General features: G+C 34.9%; 2 protein-coding genes across 2 annotated transcripts; one reads left to right on the top strand and one right to left on the bottom strand.

The window, feature by feature from the left end:
- Positions 6,140-13,952, top strand: LOC109708405 (homeobox protein knotted-1-like 1). Its single transcript, XM_020230128.1, has 7 exons — positions 6,140-6,229; positions 6,317-6,518; positions 6,634-6,869; positions 6,972-7,091; positions 7,225-7,381; positions 13,154-13,410; positions 13,536-13,952. The coding sequence occupies exons 3-7, from the start codon at positions 6,645-6,647 to the stop codon at positions 13,722-13,724; spliced, it is 948 nt and encodes a 315-aa protein (XP_020085717.1). The 5' UTR covers positions 6,140-6,229; positions 6,317-6,518; positions 6,634-6,644; the 3' UTR covers positions 13,725-13,952.
- Positions 18,194-20,102, bottom strand: LOC109708558 (nicotianamine synthase 3-like). The gene is made up of 3 exons (XM_020230354.1): positions 19,402-20,102; positions 18,843-19,240; positions 18,194-18,519 (listed from the first exon to the last, which is right to left on the bottom strand). Exons 1-2 carry the CDS (start codon positions 19,989-19,991, stop codon positions 18,856-18,858), a joined length of 975 nt encoding a protein of 324 aa, XP_020085943.1. The 5' UTR covers positions 19,992-20,102; the 3' UTR covers positions 18,194-18,519; positions 18,843-18,855.

The following is a 23,738-nucleotide window of genomic DNA, read 5'->3' on the forward strand; positions in this document are numbered from 1 at the left end:
GGAGCACGAAAGTCTCCGTGCTCCCGAGTCATTTTCGATGATGGAATTTTCGAATCGACGATCGGATCTGTTAAACTTGATCTAGCGTATTTGAAGTTTCTAGAAAATATTTTTTGCGATTTTTCGATATCATTTACCTAGTGATCGAAAGGATTCAAAATCAATAATTTTTAATGATTGATATCTACCGTTTTCAAGTTTAACGGTATAGAAATATTCAAATCAGGTAAAATTTTGATACAAAATTTTTTATACTATCTAAAACAAGATCAATATTTTTGATCGATATCTGAGTCCTTTTTGGAAACTCGTAAGCCTCCGTGCTCCTGAGCCGAAGGCTTCCATGCTCCTGAGCACAGTAAGTCCTGCTCTATATATGCTCTCAGGAGCACGGAGGCTTTCGTGCTCCGGAGACGTTTTGATGATGGAATTTTCGAATCGACGATCGGCTCCGCTATGCTTGATCTAGCGTATTTGAAGCTTCTAGAAAATGATTTTTATGATTTTTCGATATCATTTAACTAGCAATCGAAAGGATTTAAAATCAATAATTTTTAACGGCTGAAAATAAAAATCCTATAAAAAGTGGTGATATAGCACTAAAATTTTCGATTAAAAATATTGATCTTGTTGTAGATAGTATAACAAATTTTGTATCAAAATTTTATATGATTTGAATACTTCTACACCGTTAAACTTGAAAACGGCAGATATCAATACTTAAAAATTATTGATTTTGAATTTTTTCGATCACTAGGTAAATGATATCAAAAAATCGCAAAAATTATTTTCTAGAAACTTCAAATACCCTAGATCAAGTCTCAAGGAACCGATCATCGATTCGAAAGTTTCATCATCGAAAACGGCTCAGGAGCACGGNCCACACCCCCCCCTCTCTCTCTCTCTCTCTCTCTCTCTCTCTCTCTCTCTCTCTCTCTCTATATATATATATATATATATATATATATATATAGTGTAGATGTATAAATAGTATTGCGGTAAAAATAATATGCTATTTGTATACTCGGTCTACCATAGTAAAATTTAAAGGCCTATTTATCTTAGGATTATTATTTTTGTCTTTGTTCTATCAATTTGGTTTTAGATTTTATAAATTTTATGATGAAAAAAAATATAAAGATTTATATTTATATGTAAGTATGCAAGTCTGTTTTCAACGAGAAATCACATAGATGTGATATTTTAGATTGTATATATAAAAAAATAAAAAAATATTTATATTACATATTGTAACATACCACAAGTATTTTATAAGATAATTATATACCAACATTTTTAGGGACTTGCTGCTGTGTTTTTCTTTTTCTCCTAATATGTAAGAAGAATATATGCTGTCAACATATTTCTTTTCTTTTTCTGCACGAGGCATTTGTGAATTCTTGTATACTAAATTCTCAAAGCAGTGTGGTTAGCAAGTTCTCCGAAGAGAAATGCTTGTTTTAAATTCTATAAAATATTATTTTATAGATTATAGTATATTAATTAACTTATATACCACTTTTAAGAAATAGCACGAATAAATTAAAAAAACTTTTATGTTATGAGTTATAATATATCAATAACATGAAGAATAACATGAGTTGAGCTTCTGTACTTTTAAAAACACGCATAAGAGCATTTTCGGTAGGCATTATTAGCGGTGTGCTCCGTCAAATTTTTTATTAGTATTGTACAAATATTGAGATGATTCGATAAATTAAAATATCACAAACATGTTGAGCTCCCATACTTTTAACAGTATAGTAGCTACGAAATAGTTTTTTTTAAGAAAAAACTGCATACTACCAGCTTCATTCATTAGCAGTATGAATTATACTATACAGGTAAGATAATATATCTCAATGGAAATAAAAAAATAAAATAAAATTAGAATTAAAATTAAAATTAAAAATAATAGCAAAACAAAAAAAAAGTGATGGCGATAGAGCTACTTTGCCACGAAATAGTATTTTTTAAATAATATTTGATTGATTGGCGGCACTTCTAATTTATAATACCTTTAAAAAAATGATAGTTACATTCTCATTTTCTCCCTCTTTTTACTGCTAGAGAGCATTTGGATCGACAAATGTGTGGTTAGAACGTTTTATTGAAAATGAAAATACCAGTTTTGTCAATCTTTGCGTAGACATTTTAAAAAAAATAAAATCTTATAACCAATCATAAAATTGAATTCTCAAAATTATTTTTATAAATAATTTAAATTTAAAATTATTTTGTATAAAAAGGTTAAAACTTAGTTTATAACCGAATAACAATTTTTTTATATTATATCAATTAATAATAAAAAGACTAATTTGCATAACAAATTCATAAGTATTGAGCTTTTGTAAAACCGGGCCACCATTTTTAATTTTGCAGATTCGGTCCGAATTTTCAACAAATTAACCATAATACTCTTATCCCTATTTTTTTTCCTTTTCGATCCTTCTCCACCCGCTGTCTCCATTGCCGCCGCTGGCGACAAAGAAGAAATACTTCTCGGGGCCCAGAAGCACACCGGCGAGGAAAGAGGAGAAAAGTAGTTACACTCCGGCGAGAACTATGGTTGCGATAAAGAGTAAGAGAGAGGTCGTGACAAAAAAAATATATAAAGAGAAAGAAAATAAGAATAATAAAAAATAAAAAAAAATTTCTACAAAAAAAACCAAAAATTATAGAAAAATGAAGAAATTGCACTGTTAAAATAAAGTTATATTGTTTAAAAAAAAATTTGCACTCTTTGAAATAAAAATTATATTTTTTAGGATGAGAGTTACACTCTTTAGTCGAAAATTATACTAGTTGGGTGAAATTTACACTATTTCTTATCCTCATCTTCTTCTTCTTACTTCTTCCCCTCCGTTTTCTCGTCCTCCTCCTCCTTCTTCCTCCTCTACCTTCTTTGGCGTCGTCGCCGTCAAGCACCCATCGCATCGCCGCCCCCTTCTTTGCTGGCGCCCATGCCCGACAAGGTCGAGAGCGAGATAAGCATCCTCTTCTCCCTCTGCGGGCCCCATCTCGTCAACCTCCTCTGCTTCTGCCGCGAGCCTTGCGAGGCAGCGCCGCGCGGTGAGGTCTGCGTCGGTGTCGGCGGTGTCAATGGTGTTCTTCGGCGGGAAACTTCTGGGAGGGGTGGAGAATGTGCCGTCATGCCACCTCAACGGCTCTCTCGTCCCCCTCCTCAAATAAGCAGGGGCTCCCGCGTGTGCGTTGGCGGAAAAGGGGGGCGACTACGCGAGGGGCGCTTGACAATAACGGTGACAGAGAAGGTGGAGGAGGAAGAAGAAGGAGTAGGATGAGAAAGCGAAGGGGAAGGTGGAGGAGGAAGAAGAAGAGAATGAGAAATTGTGTAAATTCATCCAAATAGTATAATTTTTGTCTAAAAAGTGTAACTTATATTCCAAATAGTATAATTTTTATCTTAAAGAGTGCAACTTTTATCTCAAATATTACAATTTTTTTTTTCTTTATTTTAACAGTGCAATTTCATCATTCTCTTACTTCTTCTATAATTTTTGATTTTTTTGTAAGAAATTTATTTATTATTTATTATTTATTATTTTTTTATTTTTTTCTCTATAATTTTTTTCTTCACGACCTCTCCCTTGCCATTTATTGTAGTCACCGCCATCACCGGAGTGTAACTATTTTTCTCTCCCTCCCTCGCTGTCGTGCTTTTCAGCCTTGAAAAGCACTTTCTTTTTGTTGCCAGCGGCGACGGCAGGGACGACGGGTGGAAGACGGTTGGAGAGGAAAAAAAAAAAGGTCGCGGCATGATCTCGGCGGGGTCGGAGGTGAGGAGGGTGGAGGGTGCGGAGGCGAGTGCGAGAGCGTTAGGGGCAGAGATGAGGGGGTCCGTTTCCGCCTCCGACTCCGTAGGCTTCTTCGGCGAGAAAAAATAAGAACGCGAGAAAAAAAAGAAGAGAAGAAAAAATATAAATATATTTTCGTTAGTTTACTGAAAATTTGGACTGACTCTGTAAAAAAATAAAAAAAAGGCCTAAGTTTGCAAAAAGTTAAAAACTTATAGATTTTTTTATACAAATTGACGTAATAAAAATAATATTTTTTATTAAATTTAATTTATTACTCAATTATAATTACGCGAATCCAAACGTACACTTCAATGTGCCACAGCCATATCCCTACAAGTCATAGGTTTAGAGCTACACTACCCCTATACCATTCAAACGTTGACCGCTTTGCTGATCACTCCACAACCTCATAGATGCAGATGCATCGAGAGAGAGCAAGAGTACTTTTAGTAAAGTTAAAAACAGTTGGAGCAGATCAAAGAGAAATGAATAAAACGAAATAAAAAAAATCACTATTACTTTAGTAATATTAAAAAATAATAAAACTAGTATATATATATATATATATATATATATATATATATATATATATATATATATATATATATATTATTTTCAATGATAAAGATTTCGAATTTACGTTTCATATTATTAAATATTATCTAAAATATTTAAAATTTTAAGAAATCAAATTTAACAAATTTTCGACATCATTTATTTATGATCGAAAGGTTACAAAATTGATAATTTTTAACGGTAGATATAGAATACTTGCTAGTTTAACAATATAAAAGAATTAGAATAGATTAAAGTTTTGATAAAAAAATTTATTTACTATATAAATATAGATCAATAATTCTGATCTTAAATTGAAGGATCCGATTATCTATCTTTAGGACGCCGTTCGATTTTGATTGTTCATTTTATGTCCAATTGATAGACTTTATTATGATTTTGTAAAATTACAAAATTTATTTTTTAGAAGTTTCAAATATTTTAGGTCATATATAACGAGTTGGATCGACGATACAGAAGCTCTATTATAAAAAATAACTTATGAATACAAATGACTCTATATTCGTAAAAGTACGACAATCATACTCTTTATCTCTATATTAGTTTTTTGACCAATAATAAAATATAAAACACTTACTTTTTGTGTATACAGTTGCTTTAGAGAGAGAGAGAGAGAGAGAGAGAGAGAGAGAGAGAGAGAGAGAGAGAGAGAGAGAGAGAGAAGGGAGAAGTCACCCTTATCCCCACACATGAAGCATATATGGTTCGGTTAATGGACGGTTATAGGAGACCGTTTGTGGTCCTCGGTCTCTACAGTGCCTTCTCTTTCGTATGCTCCGCACGAACACACACCACCCCTTAAAAAACTCTACCACGTAAAAAAATAAAAATAAAAATAATAATTAATTTATATTTTCCTTTATATATTTACTAATTTTGCTTTACGCCTCGCCTGGAACTGAGCTCCCACCAGTACCATTACTCCAGCTTATGCCTTATAGTTAGGCTTTGAATAACCCAGATGAACCTGTTTCCGCTGTACCTCGCGAACAACTTATTCCCCACACTTCAGAATCTGCAAAATAAATTGCTGTTTTTGCTTTAAAAAATATTAATTTTACCGGTGAGATCGAATTACTCTTTGAAAATTTGTCTTTAACGTTGTTCTATTAATTTTTTTTAGTCAATATATTATCAACTGACTCAAATTAAATAAATTAGAAAATTAAATAATAAAATTAAAATTTTAAAAAAATTAGGTAGCCGATTAAAAATAATTTATAATTTAAATAAATTTTAAAAATTTAAATAGCAAAAGTGTTGTACGGCGTAAAACAGAGGATTGCTCACACTTCACAGCCGACCAGGGTGAGATGTTAAGAAGGTGCAGCAGAAGAGTAGAGAGTGGTGGCGGTCGTGGTGGAGGTGGTCAAGGCGTCTCATTTTTCATACTTGGCATTGCCTGTCGTACGCTGCTGCCCGGGGCCGACGCGAGATCGGGGCCGTCCATCAAACCCCGCTCCTCCTCCTCCTGCGCTCCCGCCCATACGCCGTCCGACACGTGGCGGAATGTCATGTCGCTGTTAATGATGATGGGACGGCTATAAATTCGGGCGGCCCCCTCTCCTCTTTTTGTTCTCTCTCTCTCTCTCTCTCTCTCTTTTCTACTCCGCACTCTTATCCCTCCCCTTAATTTTCGCTCTTGGGAACTCACCACTACTACCTCTCTCTCTCTCTCTCCATAAAAAAAAAACCCAGCCACCATTTTCTTATTATTATTATTATTATTATTATTATTATTATATTATATTTATTTATGTAAAACAATAATATATTACTATTACTATTATTGTTGTGTTATACTACTTTCCCAAAAGGAGGAAAAAGGAAGAGAGGTAATGGTTGGTTTGTATGTTTTATAATTATTAATCATTTGTATTATTATTCTATTTATATTTATTTCTTGTTTTGGTGGTCTGCAGCCGCAGTGGAAATGGCTGCTGCTTCAGCTTCTGCTGCTGCTGCTGCTAATTCGTCTGCTGCTCTTTGAACTCGGGCGCGATTTTATTCAGCTTTTCCCCATCTCGATCAACTCGATCCCCTCCCCTCTCCCCCCTCTTATTTCGGTGAACGAAAGAAAAAGGAAAAAAAACTCTATAATTAGCATCATCATCATCATCATCGGTGAACCACTCCGCTCTTCCTTTTTGCATCATGAATCGATACATAGATAGATAGATAGATGTACGAATACTAGTATTGATATTTTTTTTTTTTTATTTTCCTGTTTGATTTCTAGGGCTTTGGTGAATGGAGGATCTGTACAGCATACACCCGGGGATCTCGCGCGGCGCCGGCGAGCTCGACGGGGACCACCACCACCACCGCCGCCGCCGCCGCGGCGTCGCCGGCGATGCGTCGGAGATCTCCGGTGGAAGCGGCGGCGCGTCGGATCTGAACGACATGATCAAGGCTCAGATCGCCAGCCACCCCCGCTACCCTTCCTTGGTCTCCGCCTACATCGACTGCCGCAAGGTTTTACATCTCGCTACAAATTAATATCCACGATCCAAAGATTATTAATTTTTTCTTTTTCATTTTTGTTAATTTTGATTTGATTTGATTTGAGCGTGTAAGGTGGGGGCGCCGCTGGAGGTGGCGACGCTGCTGGAGGAGATCGGGCGGGAGCGTAGTTCCAGCGCGGCGAGCTGCGACGGCGGCGAGATCGGGGCCGATCCCGAGCTCGACGAGTTCATGGTACATGAACTTTCGATTCTACAATNATTTTTTTTTTTTTTTTTTTTTTTGTATCGTATATTGCTTTAACTATTCGCAATTTGTTTTTTTTTTTTCTCAATTTATACTTTATTTATCGGATGAGCTTGTTCAGGATTCGTATTGCCGAGTCCTCGTTCGGTACAAGGAGGAGCTCTCGAAGCCCTTCGACGAGGCCGCTTCTTTCCTCAGCAGCATCGAGATGCAGCTTAGCAACCTCTGCACCACCACCACCACCACCACCACCACCATCTCCTCCGCCGCTCCATCCGGTAACACCTTCAATCCCCACCTCTCTCTCTCTCTCTCTCTCTCTCTCTCTCTCTCTATGTATATATATATTTATAGATATATGTATATGTATATATATGTACATACATATTCTACACTTTAAATTGAGTCAAATCTGAGCCGTTCATAGATGTTACTATACAGAGGGGGAGAGAGAGGGGGTGGTGGTGTGTGATGGGGGTGGGGTTTTGAGGAGTCAAATCGTGTCCATGCAAATGGGGTGCAGGTGTGTCAGAGTTGAGAGGAGAGAGCGTGCGTAGGGTTTTGTCCAACGCTGTAGGTTTCCTTCCTCCTTTTTTTCTACCCGAGTTCCCCCTCTCTCGGGTTTTGTCCAACGCTGTAGGTTTCCTTCTTTTTTTCTACCCGAGTTCCCCCCTCTCTCTCTCTCTCTCTCTCTCTCTCTCTCTCTCTCTCGTTTATGGCAAATGCTATTATAGTAAATTATTATTCATTTTTATGGTGGAAAATAAAGGTGAAAGTATGCCGGACATGAGTAGGCCGATTTGTTCTGGTTGTACTGATTCACGTGCGAGTGAATTATTATTGATTATCGAAAATATGTTCTCTTCCTTCTTTTTTTTTTATTGTAGCTGTTTTTTATATTTTTGGCTCGTTGGGCTCTCAACTATAGTTATCGAATTGTGTACTTTGCTGAAACCTCTAGCGCCTGTGGTGTTTGATCGTCTCACTCCGTCTCTTTTTCATTATTTAGTACTATTATTTAGTGTAATTGGGTACTTAAATTGTTCTTTAATTAAAGATGTTTGTTATTACTCTTTGCTTTTACTTGGGGGGTTATTTAGTGCACATGTGATGATCGTCTCTATATTTTGTACAAATTAAAGCACTATTTATCGCGAGGGCTGTTTTGGTTAAAGGTATTATACTTCTGCTTAGGAATCCTGGTGGTTTGTCCTTCTGTGGAACTCCAAACTTATATTTATGTAGTTATTAGTAAGCTCAATTATATTGTGATGTTGCTCTAGTCTTAGTCATTGGCTTCATTTACTAGACTACTGGTTTGTCTCAAATCAAGCTTTAACTTTTGTTCGGTTGTTTTGTGCTATGCAGTTGGAAATTCTGTTAGTCTGATCAGCCTCGACTTTTCATATTTTGTGGCATTGGTTTTCTATAATCCTTCACTGTGATATGATTGCTGGAGCTAAAACTAACTATACTAATCCATCAACCAATTAAAAAACTTTAATAGGGTTTTCTAATAAATTAATGCTAGTATTTCATGAAGATTTTTCAGTTGATCCACTGTCTAGCTTATATTAGAATTTCAGAAGATCTCGTGTGGGTAAGGTTTCACGTTCTCCTGCAATCATTGATAGATAATCATTTGAAAGTCACCGATATCTGTTATCCTATTTTGTTCATCTGCTGAATCATCAATTATATATAGTCACATATTTATACTTTAATTTAAAATTACTACTTGTAAATGTTTTCTTTCCCTAAAATATTATTTGATCAGAGATCTTACGAGTTTCCAAAAAGGACTCAGATATCTTTGAATATTGAACATGAAATTTTACATGATATTTTATGAAATTTTGCATGATATTTTCTTTCAACCTGAAAATACAAAAATTATCATGAATCTGCTTGCAATTGAAGATGACAGTTTAGTATGGAAGTTGTGGATAAAAGACTTCTTTTGCTTAATTAGTTGGGAATGTATATCCTGTTATTCTGACTGTTCATAAATATCTTGTTTTTTTTTTTTCTTTTTCAAAGTGTACAACAAGGATAACTAGCTTGCTGAGATACTGGATAAGAATGCCAAAAATTAAGGATCTGTTATGAACTTCTACTTCTATGATTGCCGTCCAATATTAAGCTGCTGCTAGTACATTTTGATTAAGCGACCCAGGTACATTAGCTTTCCCTTGATGAGTTTACCTTTCTCTATCGTTATTAACCGACTTTATTGAAATTCTCATAGAATCCATGCACTGTGGGAAACGTTTGTGTCTCTTCTCCCTTCTAGTTTTGCTTTCTGTCATTGTCCTTTGAATATTCCTGCAAGAGGGCTCTAGATAAGAATTTGGTGGAGGCAGAAGATGAAATGTGGAAAATAGATTTCATGCTGTGTTTTTTGAACTAGTTGCATGCAAGCAACTATAAGCATCTAATTGACAAATAATTTGATTTTATGCTTATGAACAAATTTAAATCTTAGTTAGCATAACGCATGATTGTTCTATACCTTTAGTTATGCTCAAATATCATATAATCTCTATTTAACAAGGAATGCTAATATGCAGCCTTATCAAACAAAAAAAAAGGATTGATATTCTTTTCGAAGTTTGCAATTCCAATTCTTTTTACTCACTTTGAACTATCATGTTGATGATTTAGGAAAATGTAAAGCATTTCAATTGTGCGTCTAACTGATACTGTATAGGCTTTTTATTCTTTAGAGTTTTGACTTATATTAATTTTACTAACTAAATTTGGGGGGGCAATTTTCACCCCACCTTTACCGACCTAATCTGTGTCAGTTGATACCCAACCCAAAGACTCTTCGCGAGGGCAAGTGTAAAATGTTACTACTGAAAATTTTTTTTGAGACGTGGTAGATGTAAATGAGCCTACATTTTCGGGCTTGGTTGTGAGATTGCGAGAGCAATAGTAGATGAACAAGTATTAAAGAGAAATTCCCGTCGAATTTGAGTAACTGCAATTACAAGTGCGCATGAATGACTCTTGTTGGATGTGTGAGAGAAGGAAAGAAAGATTTTTTTTTTTTTAATTCTACAATTGTTATTTTGCTGAATGATTATGAGTAAATTTTCAACATATAAAATTTATAAATGATAACAAAGTGCTATAGTAATGGTGGCTACGGACTAATTAGATAAATTTGATAAGTCAGGTTCAAATTATGTGGTGGGACAAAGATGTGTTTGGTTATTGATGGACATTGAACGTAGTTGTCAGTTATTCACGACGTTAAATACAAATTTGAATGTTTGAAAGTAATGTGTTATTGTTTTGTTCGGAGGCTTCCTTCGATATATTGTTTGTAATCGTTGCAGCATAATGCTTTATGCTTCTACTTCAGTGATGATACGAATACTTTTAGCAAGAGCAAATGCTTTATGAACTTGTGAAGGGAATTAATATGTTTGTCATGAGTTGAATATTAGAGTTAAAAGCACATAATTAGTAAGAGCAAATGCTATATAAATTTGTAAAGGAAATAATAGATTAATTTGTCACGAGTCGATTATTACAGAGTTAAAAATCACATGATTGGTGCTTCCCTTTATTGATATGACAATGTCATCCAACTAAACGATTTTCTTAGCTATCTACAAAGTACAAGAACTAAAAGAAGTGCTGGAAACCTGATAATTAAGCTGAACTAACTAGCTGATGATATGTTTTCAGAACTGCATTTCTGATCTTTAACTTGTAGGGGGTCTTAAATTGTGCTGCGTTCGATCGTGAGTTTTATCAAAGTATTTGCAATTTCCACCGAAATCTGTGATATTGAAGATATATTTTACCTATTTACACAGCTTGTGATCTAGTAAGAGTTTGATATCATTATTAAATTTTGATGCATTATCCTATCTAGTATAATTCATTTACAGCATAATAATAGTTTAGGGATTTTATCTGTTATAATAGTCCTGAAAGACAGCCTATTTTATCTATTATAATTGCCCTGAAAGGCATGGCTTATGTGGTGATTTTGGATTTGGATCGTTACCTTTATGCCTGATTTCCAATGCAGGGTTGTCACTGCAAAGATTCTAACCACATCATCTAAATTATTATTACTCTTTGAGAGTTGCTACCGAAGACAGTGAAGCTATTCTACTATAGATAAAATCTTCTTGAAATCTTTTATATCAATCATCCTGTGACTACTAAGGTTGTCTAAAAATGGAAAAAAAAAGAAATAAAAGGGTTGCCCATTGTGGCTTTGCTTTAGAAGCATCTCTTACTCCATGTTTTGTATTCTGGTTTGTTATAATTCAGATGTTCTTTTCCCTAGGATGTTAATGTTGTTGGGAAGTACAATCGTTTGTGGTTTGGGCAATATATTGGATCAGTATTTGGCATGTCATGCAGATTAAGAGGCGAGTATAGATATCTGATCTTTGTCATGATGATTAATTCTATTGTTTACTAGGTTACTTCGGGAATTTGAAGAAAATTTCCTGGGAAATTTTTATAGACACCACAATTTCTTCCCATGGTTTTGCAAAATTTTCTGTTTGACACTACAACAAAAACGGTCTATAGCGACACTTTTAAATGTTGGTACAGATAAAAAAAAGTGCTGCTAGCTAAATTACCAACACTTTTAAAAAGTGTTGCTATATGTGGGGTCGCTAGGTATATAGTGACAGTTAAAGAGTGTCGCTATAACCTAAAAGAGTGCTGCTAATTTACTAACACTTATTTAAGCATTTAGCAACCGCCGAAACTCTATCTCGTTGGTTGTGGTGACGAAGGAGGACGACAGGGAAGGGTTTTTCGTCTAGAATTTCAGTAGATTGGGTGAAGAGAGAAGAGGAGATAGTAATCGATTTTTCTTTTTTTTTTTTTCTTTTCTGTTTGTAATCGGCCCAAATGGGCTGGGTGGGATGAGTTGAGTAGAGTAATCTTTTATTTTTGGTTGGATTGGACTTTATATTTAGGCATTAGTAGATGTTTTTTTAAATTTTAGCATAAATGGGACACTTACATAAAAGTGTCCCAAACATGTGTCCCTATAATCTAATTCTGTTGTAGTGTGAGTATATCATTGAAGGGCATTTTGCCTTGGTCATAGTATTTTCCTCTCCACTGGAACACGATGGACCATTACTAGAAACTAGTGACAGGACTATTTTCGAGTCATACTCCAAGTGTCTCACAGGTATATGAAAAGTAAGAAGACACTGCACGGAAAATAATCAAGGGAGGTGAACCTAGCAGAGAACTAATTTAAAAAAAAAAAAAAAGTATAAAGGAATCAAATTTAACTGTCAAAAGGAGGAAAAAAAACCTTCATTCTTAATATTATTATATGAATCCGCAGGTTAGGTTGCCAAGAACTGTCAATGTATCATCAACTTATTATTTGGATCCACACATTTTTTAGCTAAGATTCTCTTGTAAGAAATATCAAAGGAGGTCTCATTTTGTTTGCATGGTTTATTGTTTAGAACATATATTACTTGTCGTCGTGGGCTTGAACTAGCTTTCAATGTGTTGATCAAGGTGATGTACTTTTCCTCGTCACATTTAAGGGATGCAATTTGCTTCTCTTCCATCAATCATGTCTGTCCATTGTTACTCAAACTTGCTGGAATAACTTTTGAACTCTATTACTTTCCGTGAGTGTCAGCTTAATTTCACTGTCTCGATAGAGATGCTACACAAAACACCAAGTGAGCATCTTATCAGTTGATACGATTCAAACAGAGCAATATTTACGAAGGTTCTAGTGATATCAAAGGTCTGTACTGAACCTCATATGCCTTAGACAACCAGAACTTGCAATGTGCGCGTCATTACTATTTGGGTAATCTGAAGTGTGATAACATTAGTTCATTCATTGATTTTGCTAAGTGATCTCTATGCATCCTTTTGGATTACTTTTAGTAATTATACGAGAAGTGCGCATAAATAATAGACATACTAGTGTGACACCATGATACATCAGACTTGATATACTATCTGTTGATCGACTTTAGAAGCATGTTTGCATTTAACTAGAACAAATCTTGTTTATTTATCTTCAGACGAAGTGGTGGGTTCCTCTGAGGAAGAGCTATGCTCTGCAGATGCTGAACCATCGGACGGCTACCACGAGTATGGCTCGAGTTCACGCTTGGCTGACCACGAGCTGAAGGAAATGCTTCTGAAGAAATACAGTGGATACTTGAGCAGCCTTAGGAAGGAGTTCCTGAAAAAGAGGAAGAAAGGGAAGCTCCCAAAGGATGCGCGAACTACATTGCTCGACTGGTGGAACACACATTACCGCTGGCCTTACCCCACGGTAGCCTTATAAGTGTTTTCTTTTCTCGCTTCAGCATTCGTACCTCATGTTTTCCTTGGATCGTCGTTAGCTTTTCAAGGAGTACTATTTTTTCGGTAAAATTTGCGGTTTGTGTTTACTCTCAGGAAGAGGATAAGGTGAAGCTGGCGGAGAAGACGGGGCTCGACCCGAAGCAGATAAACAATTGGTTCATAAACCAGAGGAAGAGGCACTGGAAACCTTCGGAGGACATGCGCTTTGCTCTCATGGAAGGTGTCGCAGGAGGGTCCAGCGGGACAATGATCTACTTCGACACTGGCACCGTCGGCCCATGATAATTAGTTTTGAGTAAAGCCTCTTTTACTTTATCTAACATACATAATATAAAGCTGTTTTCATTAACTACTACCATTTTGATGGTCGAACGATATTTGTATATGGCCATATGACATGCTACTGTGTCAATTGATGACTGAATGAGGTTCAACAGTTAGATCTTATTATGTTAATTTGTTGTAAAAGATTCTTCTTCTTGTTTTGTCAATATGTACTTTTCATATTTATTGCCCTGCATAGTTTTAAATGGGCCTAATAACACATTATTATTATTATTATTATTATTTTGAAGCATGCATGCCTTGTAAGCTAAAAGTGCTACAACTATTCAGCTATCATTATAAAGGTGGGAATGTGTATAAATGTTGCTATAGCCGCATCTGAACGGTATATGCCGGAGTTTAATTTACATATAATATATATGTGATAATACAGTACTGTGCACTGGGAAAACATTATCTCAATCCTGCTGGGTCCAAGCGAGGTGTTGAATGATCGGAACCTCTCTTGATTGGTGGAACAGTACTGTTTACTACTTAACAATACATGTTGGATTAATTCACGCCTCACAATTATCAACTTCTGATGAACAACATGATCGATTAGGTCAAATTATGTGAGTGGTGGAAGTTAACAAGTGCAGCCCAAGCCTGGGCCCCCTCCGCCACATGCAGTGTTTTCGTTAAATAGCCGTTGGAAGGTCGAAGTCGCTCTTTTGTGTAGAAAAAGTTTCTAAGAGCAAAACTCAGAATTTTCACTAATCGTTTTGGTTCTGACTAATTCATCTGATTCATTCTGGAAAGGAAAGAATCAAACCAGCTTCATTAATTCGAATTAATCAGATCACTCAGAACAGCAGTTGATCCAAATTGTTTCCCCATTTAGCACTTGGATGGGCATTAATCTTATTTTCTTCCCGTGATGTATCTGGTGCACGTTAATTTTATTTTCTTCCCTTGATGTATACACTTGGATGGACATTTATTTTTTTTGAGAGAAAGATAGCATGCTACCTGTTTCATTCAATAATTAGATGAATTCAACTACATAGAGTGAGCCAGCCAGAGTCTTAGAAAGATAAAGAAACAAAAAAAAAAAGAAAACTAAAAGAAAGCAGAATAGAAGCGACAACAAGTGTCGAAAGAAAGGATATTACAAACACGGATATCCTCTATCTTTACAAAAGACGGCCCACTTCTTCGCCAGCACTCCAATATGATGAGCAGCTGAGATAGTGTTAGAGAGTAGGTTTCGAAAAATAACATTTTTTCTTTCACGCTGAATTGTCCATCACATAGTTGTTACAAGTATCTGAGCCTTCAAAGTGTCCGGCTGTAACCCTCTCCCCAGCAGCTTCTCCGAGATGGTATAAACGTCATCAAAAGAGGAAGGGACATGGAGCTCATCAAGGAGTCAATTATAGAGAAATAGATAGGCAATACAATAAAATGTTAAACTATTGTAACTTCTTTTTACCTATGTGCTAATCTGAAAAAATTGTGATGACTACAATTCCAAAGTCACCGACTTCCTATTTACCAAACCACCATGGCAAAAAAAATTTCACGTAAATTTTAATTTAATTTAAAAAATTTTCAAACTGAAAATCAATTAAGAGCAAATAAACAGGCCCTTTATAGACCCTGAATTTTCGTATGAATCTACTATATTCAGTAGGCCACCTAGAAAAACACGTGACAAACATATATACTTGGTACAAAATTACCATAAATATAAAATATTATGAAAACCACTCCAGTAGTAACTAGTAAGTCAAATTTAACCACCACCCTTTGGTTTAAAATTACAGCGCTTTAATATCTTTTTTTAACTTCTAAGATCTATGCAAAAAACAAAAACAACAATTATAAACCCTGCGTTTTTTAATTAAACCAGAGAAAAATTTAAGTTGCAAATTATTCCCCACGTAGAGCCCCTTCTGTGGGTGCACGTAACGAAGCCTTTTTGGTGACAGGAACGGCAACTACAAAACCACACTTTCTCTCTAAAAAGGCGCGGGCTGCAGAAGCCGTATAAGCCTTTGCCCTTTATGTTGACATCCATACGTTACAACTTCTAACAGTTAGAAAGGAAACTCGGGGAGAGAGGAACTGGATCCTTTTGTTTAGAAACGGTTAAATATATTTCCAATTCTAGAACCCTAATAAATTTTCTTCACCTTATTCTCTTTAGATTATTCTATTATGTTAAATTTAAGTTATGTCTAATTTTATTAAAAATATTTCTAATCTCCATGAATTTGTATTTCTAGTTATATTAGTATTTAGTCACTATTATAAATACGTCTTTTATTTTATTAATTTCGTGCGGCAGAAGAAGAGAAGAATGGATGATTCTTGAGACTAGAATTTTATAAAAAAAAACATATTTTGTACGTCACTTTGATTATAATAAAATAAAAAAATTTTCTGCGTCTTCGCCCGCGGATATAAGCCAATGGCCGAACCACATAAATATTTGTGTATTTAATTTTTCTTCTCTCTTTTTTATTATCTCTTAGTATTTTCGCGCTCGACAAAGTAGATCTTTTGTCTTTATTATAATAAATTGATATCAAAGAAACTTTGGTATCAGTGTAAGCTCCGGATTTCTAGCATATAATACTTACACTTATGTGGATGGTAGTTATGAGATGAAGATTTAACTTATTATATAATACGAAAACTTAACTTGACAAATATTAAAAGTGATCGAAGATTGAACCCATACAAAACAAAGAGATTTAGAATTGACTTCGATTTCATTTATTCATCGATCTAGTAGACAATGTGTTTGGAAATATATATTAACATGTTAAATTAATTAAAACAACATTATTTTTTAAAAGCTTAAATCATTATAAAATAATATTTTAAATATTTATATTCAATAGTGCCTTTTACGTACATCTGGGTTTGAAGAATTTTGTCAATAGGTTTAATATATAAATTTAATTATTTTAATAAAATTCAATAACACTAGAAATTTGATGGGCTCAAAATAAGGACCTTATGTTTTAATACCAGCACATTTTATTATTCTTTCTTAAGAAACAAAATATTTTATTGACCGTCTATATATATATATATATAAATGCTCAGTTTAAATCGACGTGAAGCTGCCATGTTAACTTAAACTGGGCAGGGCCTAGGGGGTGGGGTGAATTTTTTATTTTTATTTTTTATTTTTCACTTTTAACCAAAATTTATTTTTCTCTCAATGTTGTTATTTTTTTTTTCCCAATGCAATTCTTTTCTCTCTCTCTCTCTCCCTCTCTTTTACTCTCCATCAATTTTTCTCTCATTTTTTTCTGTATAATTTATTTTCAAGTATTAGTATTATAAGATCAAATTTTATATTTATTATATATATTTTAAACCATATAAAAATACTATATGTAGAAAATTATATAATTTAAAATTCTATAATGAGATTTGAGAAATGTAGTGTACAACATTTATTTTTACAATTGATCCACAGAATTTTTTTTTCTTTTTTCTTCTATTTCCTTTGTTACTACTGTTGCTCCTACTAGTTCTTCTTTTTTAGTTTTTTTAATGTTTATTCTATTTTTACTGCTGCTATAAATATGTAGTTTATTATTCTCATAGTTTTTGTATTTTTTTTTATTTTTTCATACATTTAATCTTATACTTTTACTGCAGCCTGCTTCTTCTTCAGTTTTTTCTATTTTCATTTTTTTAATTCTTTGGCTTCTTCTTTTATTTTTTATACTTTTATTATTTCTTCTTTCTTCAATTTTTTTTATTTATTTGGTATAATCGATTCGCCGCAACGGATGCCGTCACTAGTTGTAATTGATTCCTTTGTTTTTTTCTCTACATGGTGAGTTGGATTTTCGTAGCGTAGCAATACTCATTTTTTCCCTTCACATTTCTTTGTCATATGAAATTGTGGAATGATGTAGATATTAGTTTTGACAATTTGGGGAAGAGGAGTTAGGAAGATTAATTGAAATGTCTCTTCCCTTGTCTTTCTTTCTAAATTAAAAAAAAATAATAGTGAAAACATACAAAACCTTTACCAAAGAAAAGAATTTTTTTTTTTCATTTTTTTGGTTGAATTTTAAGAGAAGCATCAGCGAACAAGTTGGAAATTAAGAGACATAGAAAATCCCGAGTAGCTAGGTCCCTTCGAGAATAAACTTGAGCCAAAAACGAAAGTATAAGGAAACTTCTTTTTTAAAAAAAAAAAATAATAAATTTTATGGTCTGGTTAAATTCACACAGGGAGTATTAACTGAATTAAATAAATTAATTGTTAACATCAAAATATGAAACAGTACTAGTAGCATCATCCAAAGAATAAACAGCACGCTAATTAACTAAAAACTTACGCTTCATATCTCCCCGCGTGGTCACGCCTCAGACGAGAAATTCCACAAATGATGAAATTTTGTGCAACCATAAATTAATATACAATGCCCAATATTGTAACACATGTAAAATGGTAGAAAAACACGATCAAATTCCCGTGTTCATTAGTTCACCAAACATTTTCTTAGTTGAAAAATTAAGACACGTTTACACTTGTTGGCTCAACATACGACATTTTCAATAACACTTGCCGTAATTAGCACCAACTCATTCAGATGAAACCTTAGAAGTCTCAAACATACATTAATTATAACACATCTCATTACATAAAAGAAAAGAAACTTGCCTCTATGGGCTATTATTGTGGAAACAAATGCCACTTATTTTCTTCACACTCCTTGGATCCATCCTAACACCACGAATTTTAGCACAGCCCACCAAAATCTGTTAGAGAGATCTAGAGAGAGAGAGATTGCATTAGGCATGGATATATTTATAAAGCAAAAAAAAAAAAAAAATCAAGTAAAGATATATAGGAAGTATTAGTTCAGGCAAAATACACACTAACAAATTATAGATAATTGAAGTCTCAATTTCAATTGCTCATAAGTTGTATATTTAATTCGTACTATATATGATCTATAAGTCTCTTACCATTCTTTTGGTTTACACAACAGGGAATTGATAATTAAGATTGAGTTTTTAATTTTATTTTGTTAGTGCACCTTTCATCTGAATTAGATTAAGTGAGACCTAATTTGAAGGAAGAATATTACTCACCAAATCATGTATCTTAGGAAGGGAGCTCCTCAAGAGCCACCTCCTCTATAGTCAAATGATTCATCGCTTGCATGTCACAGCACTTGCACGGCCTCACCACCGCGCCGTGGCTGTGGCCGAGGGGTTGCAGGGCGACACCTCCGCCGGCGGTTGCAGGAGGTTTCCTCGCAATGATCACGGAGTTTATCACCTCATCGTCGGGGTGGTGCACCGCCAACACCTCGAACCCCTCGAGGTCCTCCATCTCGACCACCGGGTAGAGGAATCCCCGCGCGCCCTGCGCGCTCCGCACCACGAGCGCCGCCCCAGGTGCCATGCTCGCTGCCAGGTGTGCCACCACCCTCACCTTCTCCTCCCGTCCGATCCCCACTAGCGCTGCCAGGAACACCACCTCGTACCTGCTCAGTACAAAATCATTAAAACACCGTTCTTTTACAGCTTAAAATACAGATGCCCTAATTTCAATTATCTCTTATTTCAATTTGGTATATACAGTACTTCTGTACGAGCGTCATAAGCTTTTAGAGAAAAATGATCGATAGTATTTAATTTACGGTACTTTGCGATCTCCTCACGGGTCGCATTCATGACGTCGACGGTGCGGAACGCCATGCGCGGGCCGACGTCGGCGTCGGCCCTCACCAGCCGGCGCGCCTGCGCGTTGGCCGTGGCGGAGAGGTCGTAGTTGTAGAACCTGGCGGCCCGCATGTGGCGGGAAGCGAGGACGATCGAGCTCAGCGGCAGCGGGCCGGATCCGACGAACGCCACCCGCGCGGCCGCCGGAGCCCCAGGGACGTGCCGGGCCAACAAGCTGTACTCCAGATGGCTCAGCTTGAGATAATTGGAGTAGTAAGGAAACAGCTCGAAATGCTCGAGTGGGTTCTCATAATTAGAGGCTAAGAGATCTGAGTAGTGGCTTTCCAAAAGCCCCTCGGCCTCGCCGCAGAGGCGGATGAGGTTGGATCTCATCTCCTGCTCGCCATTGTTGCTGAGTTTGGAGACGTCGATGGGGCTCGCGGGGATGCAGGCGAGGACGAGCTCCGTGAACAGGGCGTTCACTTCTTCGGAGGGGCTTAGGTCGGGGAGCTTAGAGATGCTCTCGTAGATCTCTGTGATCTTCTTCACCAACATCTCCTCTTGGTTTCCCATGGCCAAACCCTAGGAGAGAGAGAGAGAGAGAGAGAGAGAGAGAGAGAGAGAGAGAGAGGGGAGTGTTAAAGCCACAAGCCTAGGCTTTGGATTGACATGGATGGTTGAGTACATATGTGTGTATATATATAACTGGACAAGGGGAAAGTGGGGAAAGTGGGGAATATTGCCCCCACTTCTTATATTAATTGGATGGCTTACTTAGAATAATATATTTATAAATCGTTTTCAACTAGAAATGTAAACGTCATATATCAATTATTAAGCTCTTAGCCAACTAAGTTATATACGATCCATAATATATTTATAAATTGTTAATAGATCAACATACTTATTATAAAAATTTTCTTTTATTAGTTCAAGCACACACTTTAAGATTGTACATGAATATGCTAACATATCACAACTTGTAAAAAGCCCTTTGTGAGGGATCAGAATAATTATCCAAAAAAGAAAAATTAAGAAAAAAAAACTAAATATTAGGTACTTGGGATTAAAAATATAATTTAAAATCGAATTAATGGTTGTGTAATAGATGCAACTGGTGCAAGCAATGGCTGGTTATTTTGAGTGGTGGCCCTCCAAATTCTAGGGCCCTTTGTGTCCTCTTCTTTTGATTTTGCTGTGAGGTTGTGGTTGCGTATACCGATCGATTGAGGAAGAAGAATCGTGGACCGTTCATCTTGAGAATTGCTTAATCCGGTCCGTGAATGTCGACGCATGGTTCCTACCATGTACATATTGGGTTCCGTTAAGTAATCTAGTGTAATATAATATTAGACATAATGCAAAGCCAAAAGGAATAATTCGAGTCTTGATTGCTTTCACACTTGTATACGTGAGTATAACATTAAAATAAAATATATTTATAGAACGTTACAATAGATTACGTGTCTATAAGCTATCATCGTAGGTGTCTATTTAATATGATATATATAGGGGTTTTTTTTTGAGAGAGAGAAAACTATGATATTTATGGTTAATTTTGTTTATGGTTGACACTTTGTGATGGCACATTTCATGCACGGACTTGTCTCCCCGTATATCTAGCAAGCTAGCTAGTTCCGAAACTACGAAAATATTTAATTTAGTTACCAAAATCTAAGAAATAAATAGAATGGCCATCAAAGTTTTATATATCATACTTAAGAAAAAAGAGAAAAATAAAGAAAAAGTCTTACAATTATGTTTTATCATATGGAATGACTTTGACAATGACTATATAATATATGGTCAGTTTACGATAATCTACCAATATGTAAAAAGATTTAAGGAGCAGTAAAAAAAATTATCTTTTGCTTTATAAACTGCTTTTCTTGTTAGCTAGCTAGCTAGCACAAGGAACAAGAGCATTTTGATGTCGACTTACCCGATGCTTAAAATGAGATCAATAAACCTACTACCTAGGAAATATAATTTGCTACTTCTAAGCTCTGTGAAGCCATATTTGTCGGTATTCGTTAATCTTATACTCAAACATATGATTCAACATATCTTCTTTGTTTATCGAAAGGATTTGTGATAATTGACTATTGTATATATATATAGCTTATACATCTTCTAAATTATTTCTCTAAAATTATTATAAATTATCTTATACCTAGAATGTATTATAAAAAAAAAATAAAAAGTACTTGCAAAGGTCTTGGGGGACCTAGAATGTATATATAGCTTATACAACTTAAAATTGAACTTTTAAATTGCATTTATGCAAATATGAAAGAAAATTGACAAATTGCAAAAATTATCGACAAACAACTCGTTTCGACATTCAAACAGGCCATAAAATTTCTACAACCTATCAATAGTTAACTTCACTACTCGAGCAATATATATTTTTGCCAATTCAAATGTTCCTTTAGTCGATGAAGGCATTGTATGTGGATAGAGAAGTACAAGCAAGAAAGAACTAAAAAAAGGAAAAAAAAAGTGGAAAAATGATGATAATGTAGTGGATAATTCGATCGCGAAACTCTTAACTTTTTCTTTATCGTAGAGTGATATATAGAACAAAAAAGGTTGCGATAAAAGAATGGAAAGAGACACATGACATTGGGAAGTTGAAACTATTAATTGGTCAATTTGATGATTTCATTATTGATAGGTCCCATCCTGCTTTTCTTCTACTATGTAGGCATATCTCTTGCGTCAAGCATCTATATATGCAGGCCCATAAAATTTGTGTTCACACCGTATAGAACCCCATATGTGCAACTGAAAATATATAAATCTAAAAAGCCAACAGTTGAATTTCATTAACAACATAATCTTTATATAGATTCACATCACTAGAAAATAAAATAAGGATTCTTAGCATACATACTTTTAATAAAAATTAAACAAATTAAATAAGTATCTCTCTAATTAAACTTCATATTTATTTGTGCGCATGCCGCTGCTAAGATATTTATTACTATGCAAATTAATCAAACAATTTAGCAAAGACACCGACTTGTTTGTAGGAGAAACTTTATCATTGACAAATTTGCATAGTAATTTGTTTATAGTAAATAAAACAAACAAATTAGTCGCATCGATAAGAATAGATACCTTGCATGTCACTGTCTCAATGTAAGAAGGCTCAGTAAGAGCTTAAACATTTATCTCATTAAACCGATTGTCCCTAGAGCAAGTGGCAAAGTGCTTGGTGGTTGATATCCGAGACCCAAGTTCGAATCCTAGTTGATTCACATTTCCAGCTAAGTTTATTTCTAAATGAAATAAACAAAGCGGGTAACGTGCTATCTATCTCTCTCAAAAAAAAAACATTTATCTCATTAAACACGAGGATCATAATTAATCAACTGCTAACAATGTTGGACCTTAATTACGCGTCCATTTCCAACCTCAAAACCAAGAGAGATCTCTCACTGGTAGGACTCAGAGATGATCGAATGGGTCGTACCATAAATAGCCAAACTTCCTTACGAGTATTTAGAATGTGCTATACCTATATATACAAGTCACAAACGGGAAGTTAATGTCTTCACACATGTTGCATGATCGACATGATTTTATTAGAGTGTATTTGTTCAAGGATGGGACAAATTTACTGTACAACTAAATATTAATTTAGATATATCCATATGTAGGTGTTAAATATATTCTTGGGCCAACTTTAGAAAGAATAAAACTTACCATACTGTTGCCATCATATGATAAGACATTAAGAGACTCTAATAAATGTTTCGCACACTACTTGCCGATTAGTCCATTAGTGAAAGTATTTTGTTAGTTTTTATATACATGTGTTGTTCTATTATTCTGTATATTAGGATGTCATGAGTATAACTCTTCCCAATCCATTGAACCACTTTTATGCTTCTATTATGTTGGAATGAAATTGAAAAATATGATAAAAGAATGGTTCACTTTTCTAGCCAGGAAAAATGAGATAAAAAGATACATTGGAACTGGCAAATGCAACAGAGAGGGGATTAAAAAAAAAAAAAGGTACCAAGACACCATGACAATATTTTTAACAGAATGCCTCATGACATTCTGTTTATAAAATAGTAGTATCAGAGAAAACATATTTTTGCATGTCTAACTTATATGTTTATAAAATAAAATATTGAATGGCCCAGGAGCAACCATATCGTGTCTAACAAACACAACAACTGAGAATGCCTTTTTCCAACTTATGAGCACAGTGTCATTAATTGGTGATTGAGGTTTAAATAAAGCTGCTTAATTTACAAATGCTTTTAATTAAGGGACTGCGCACACTAAGTAATATATATATAT

Source organism: Ananas comosus, linkage group 4 (genome assembly GCF_001540865.1).
Source record: "Ananas comosus cultivar F153 linkage group 4, ASM154086v1, whole genome shotgun sequence".
NCBI lineage: Eukaryota > Viridiplantae > Streptophyta > Magnoliopsida > Poales > Bromeliaceae > Ananas > Ananas comosus.